The 4,861-nt window shown below is 31.2% G+C and overlaps 1 protein-coding gene across 1 annotated transcript in view; it reads left to right on the forward strand.

Moving 5' to 3' along the window:
* Positions 1–4,861, forward strand: part of LOC106473156 (liprin-alpha-1-like) — a gene marked incomplete at its 3' end in the record, with an annotated part of 52,623 nt that overhangs the window by 11,510 nt on the left and 36,252 nt on the right. The window contains exons 5-8 of the mRNA XM_022401643.1: positions 161–247; positions 751–969; positions 3,115–3,261; positions 4,378–4,512. Coding sequence (XP_022257351.1) covers positions 161–247; positions 751–969; positions 3,115–3,261; positions 4,378–4,512 — 588 coding nt within the window. The remainder of the gene's footprint in view (positions 1–160; positions 248–750; positions 970–3,114; positions 3,262–4,377; positions 4,513–4,861) is intronic.

A 4,861-nucleotide genomic window follows, 5' to 3' on the forward strand; every position in this document is an offset into this window, starting at 1 on the left:
GCATAATGTTTTTATATTAATTTTTTATCTTCATATTTGAAATATCTACTGTTTGTATATGTTTATTTATATAATTTTGTTTTTATATGAATTTTTTTATCCTCATAGTTGAAATATCTACTGTTTGTATATGTTTATTTACATAATGTTGTTTTTGCAGCTGCAGCATCATAGAAGTAAGCCAGTTTTACAGATTTCTGAGGAAAAGAAAAGCGAAGAGAATGGTGAATTACCAGAACCATTAGTGGTAAGCAGTCCGTTGTACATGTGTGTATTTCTAGCAATATAAACCCAAGTTGGAAGAAAATAAAAAACTGAAGTTTAAAATTGAAAAATAGATTAATAAAAGAAACTTCTTGTAGATTTCGATATATTTGATACATCACCAGTAGGAATGATGGATTATATTTAAAAACACAGAAGTTCTAGAATAACATTATCGTTTAGAATAATGTTTTAAAACACAACATAACCACACAAGCTGGAGAACAATAATATTGTTCGTGTTAATGGAAAATAATTAGAAATACTTGTAACTGCAGGTGTTTATGTAGAGGATAGAAATATGACTGATCTTGTTAGATACTCCTTAATTTTATGTCATTTTAATCATTTAGCATAGGAGGTTCATATTTGTATTAGTCAAGCAGTACTAACTTATTTGTTGTCTGTTTAATACAGCAGCAATAATCACAGGATAACACACTAAATCCAAGCTTGGTTATACTAACCATGAATGAAAATTTCTAGGTTTCTAATGGATCAGCAGAAGCTGTGGCAGATGCAGCCAAAGTAGTCGAACTCAAAGAGACCTTGGAGAAGCAACAAGTTGAACTGGGAGCAGCAAGAGCGAAGTTAGGAGAACTGGGAAGCAAGATTCAAGAGCTTGAAGATCTGTTGTCTTCTTCACAGAAGGAAACCTCAAAGCTGCAAGCAGAAAACCTGAAGCTAGAACATGATCTTAAAGAGGTAGGCAAGCAGCATTATTTGTCAGAAGTCTGGTGAACATCTGGCTGGACCAATTGTCACCAAATCTGACGTGTACCCTTAGGGTCCCCTGAGGAGTGTAACATAGAAAGATTAGCATTATGTGTGCTGAACAAGTATGTAAAGTAGTATGTAGTATTCCCCATTTAACTACGTAATGATCCAAGGAACTTAAAGATAAATATATATACCATGTTCAAATCAGACAAAATCAGCCATTTTGGGGACGTTTTACATTCTGGTATAACCAGTACTTTGCAACTGTTTTTTTTTCTGTATTTCTGACTTTACAAACTTACTTTTATAGTAATCTATTACTTACAAGTTTCGTGCTTTTCTTGAACAAGATTTAGGGCTGATAAACAGGTTATTTCTCAGAGATTATTTGTCAACATGATATTATGCATAAGATATTTAAATACTATGTGAACAGAAATTCAGTACTGTTGTTTAAGCAGAATTAAACTTTGGGTATTTTTTTCTCTTCCCCTCCCCATACAAAATATTATATTACTTTCAAGTGTATAATTAAAATTTCGTTGTTGTTTTACTTATCTCACCATTTTGCTTTGTTTGCAAAGTTGTATAATCTATAGCTATAAAAACCTGTACTGAAATTACAGAAGTAATATTGTTGCTATCTGTACGTTTGTTAATTTCCGGTATAAATTCCTCCCGAGGAACTTTAGCAATACAAGTCCTTTCATAATTAAAACTAGTTTATTCTTTCTCGATACAACTTTATAATACACAGAATTTCCACAGTCAATACGTCTGCAATCTCAATAACAAAACACACACTTTATATTACCGTCACTACCGCTCGCTTGACTCAATTATCTGTCTCTATATCTATCTATCTGCAATTATCTGCCAGCTTATATACTAAAATAGAGGGCGCCTGGAAAAGACTAGAGTTGCCAGGGAAAGTCACGATCCTTCGAGAATCTCATGACATGTTACCAGCGTCACGTGACTTCCACTGTCGTAACAATATTTATGTTTGAATTTAAAAATGATATAATTTATTACAGTTATCTTCAATGGAGCAATCCACAATATTTAATTAGGCATACGGCTGCACTGCCTATGTAGGGATGGTTCGGATTGTTCATCGAAATGGTATTTTAAATATCTCCTCAATAGGCCATCAGAACTTTACAATACTATACAGTGTTTCATTTTATAACAATATCTGTGTAATGACTGAGTCTGACAAGTTCTGGGAATGTCTGTAAATATCATGGCAAAAAGTTTTAATTTTTTGTTCTTCATTCTTCTACTTCTTTTTTATTACATGATAACACAAAAATCAAACAATGGTATTCACTGAGGTCACATAGTTTAAAAAGGAGTATCCACTTTTATAAGTATTATTAGCTAGTAATAATTAAAAAAAATCATAATTCTAGTGAAAAGATGTTGACATTACCCCCTTTGTAGTTAGCTTTCTTGCAGAAATTTGGTGTTGTAAAAAGCTTAAGTACAGGGTAAAACAGGAATAATCAGTCAATAATAGATAAACAATAAATATTACAGTTGGAATATCATTGTATTTATAACTTGGTTATAAATACAACCTTCCTATGTCTATTAAAACACTGAATTAAACAAGCAAACGAGTAATAAAAACTTTTCAACAAAATAAGTAAATGTACAGATGGCTAATATCAATCTTTCAAAAACAATGCAAACAAGATCATAGGGATTGTATTTGTATCAGCCCTACATAATAGCACAGGCAAGAATTAACATATAGCAATATATACAACTATTTAATCACAATTGAGTCTAATTTATCGTAATTTTGTCTGTTAACATTCTACTACACTGTGTGCCTGTATGTAGGGATGATGCAAATGCCATCCCTACTTTCCTGTTAGCATTGTTTTTGAAGGATTGATATTAGCCATCCTTACATTTACTTCCTTTTTTGAAAAGTTTTTCTTTACTTGTTTATTACAGTTATCTTCAATGAAGCAAGCCATGCAATTTCTATTCTTATTTTTTACATCCTTGACGATTTATTGAAGAAGTTACTTCAAATAAAGTACAGAAAAAAAATTAATGTTAACTCTCTATGATTTATAATTTTATCTAAATTCGTTTTTATTATGTATATTTCAGAATATTGCACAAAAAGATGACCAAGAACAGAGGATATCGACCTTGGAAAAAAGGTTCCTCAATGCACAAAGAGAGTCGACATCTATCCACGATTTGAATGAAAAATTAGAACAGGAATTAATTAACAAAGAAGCTCAGTTAAAACTTGTAAGTTCTGAATCATTTATGTAAAATAATGTAATGTAGAAGAAACGTAATTCTGCAATGTCTTTTGATGATGTGCACAAATTGTATGATTAAAGCAGTATTAAGTAACAGTTTCACACAAAGAAATGGGAAGCTGATGATACAACAATTGTTATTTCAGCATAATGATGGATACAACTTGCATATAATAAAACACATTCACCTATGAGAACATAACTTGAAGATAGAGTTTGTATTTATGTACTGATTTTTTGGTGAAAATACATTGACATATTTTAATGTAATAAACAATACACAACTTATATTTATGTATATGATGAGCTTGATTATCAAATAGGAGCGTTTATTGGTTTAAGCTTACAATGCTGTACATTTTCTGGGTCTTTGGTCAGTTAAGAAAATAGTGCTTTATAATTTTATCCATTATTGTATATAGTCCCAAATTGTCCTTAATAACTAGCATATTTGGCAGGGTATCTGAGGATCTCGAGTTCAAGACTTGTTGCTACCAAACACTTTTTGCACTTTCATTTGTGGGTGTGTTATAAGAGTGAGTTGATCCCACCATTCGATTAATAGAACTTGACTGGTTAATTTCTGTATGGTTTGCAGTTTAAACTAGGGATAGCTTTATGGTAGGGGATTTAACTGTTTAGCCCATTGTGTTAATAAAGAATCTTATTATCATATTCCATTAGTTCTGCAGTGCTTATTTCTATTGATAACATAACAGTGATAACACCATGGAATAGGTAGTCATGATCCAGTACCTAGGTGATAGTAATTTAATTGGATTAATGTTCTGAACATGTTTGATGTAATATATTGGAAAACGTTACATAAGAACATAAAAATCTGAATACCTTTGATATTTAGTGTCTGAAAATAACAATCAAAATACTTCAGTTTCAGGTAGTGTTTGTTTGTTTATTTATAACATATATATCTTAATTGATAAGTGGCCTCTGAGAAAGTAACCATCCAAGTGAGACCTTGTTTACAACAATTTTCAGTTTATAATGAGAAAGATAACTATAAGGTAACATTAAGACAGCTAAAAGACGTTCCAAATTGATTTATAATGAATGCTGAATAGTTTTTATTAATTTTTCTTAGAGTGAAGAAAAGGTTAGAGCTTTAGAAGAGAGGCTAGAACTGACTGAACAGAAACTGTCACAGTTCTCAAAAAAAGCTGAATCTCTGCCAGCAAAAGAAGCTGAACTTCAACAGCAAATGGAAGCTCTCTCTCAGGTATAGTTTTGCAGTTCAGTTTGTCATCTAATTGAACCTATAGAACCTATTAAAGCCTATGTTTTCAAAGTAATCCTATTTTTCATTAAGATGGCCTATAAAACTTCTGTGGTTCAGGTTGGTTGAAGATAAATGTACGTATTTTATAATTTCCTGCAATTATGTCTAAAACAGAATTTAGGAGTAAAAGGTCAAGTTCTTCATTGTCAAGGTAGACAAAATATTGATAAATATTCTTTGGAAAATCATAAAGGATCAAGTTCTTCATTGTCAAGGTTGACAAAATCTTGATAAATATTCCTTGTACAATCAAAAAGAATCAAGTTCTTCATTGTCAAGGTAGACAAAA

The sequence above is a fragment of the Limulus polyphemus genome, unplaced genomic scaffold (genome assembly GCF_000517525.1).
Source record: "Limulus polyphemus unplaced genomic scaffold, Limulus_polyphemus-2.1.2 Scaffold5936, whole genome shotgun sequence".
Lineage (NCBI taxonomy): Eukaryota > Metazoa > Arthropoda > Merostomata > Xiphosura > Limulidae > Limulus > Limulus polyphemus.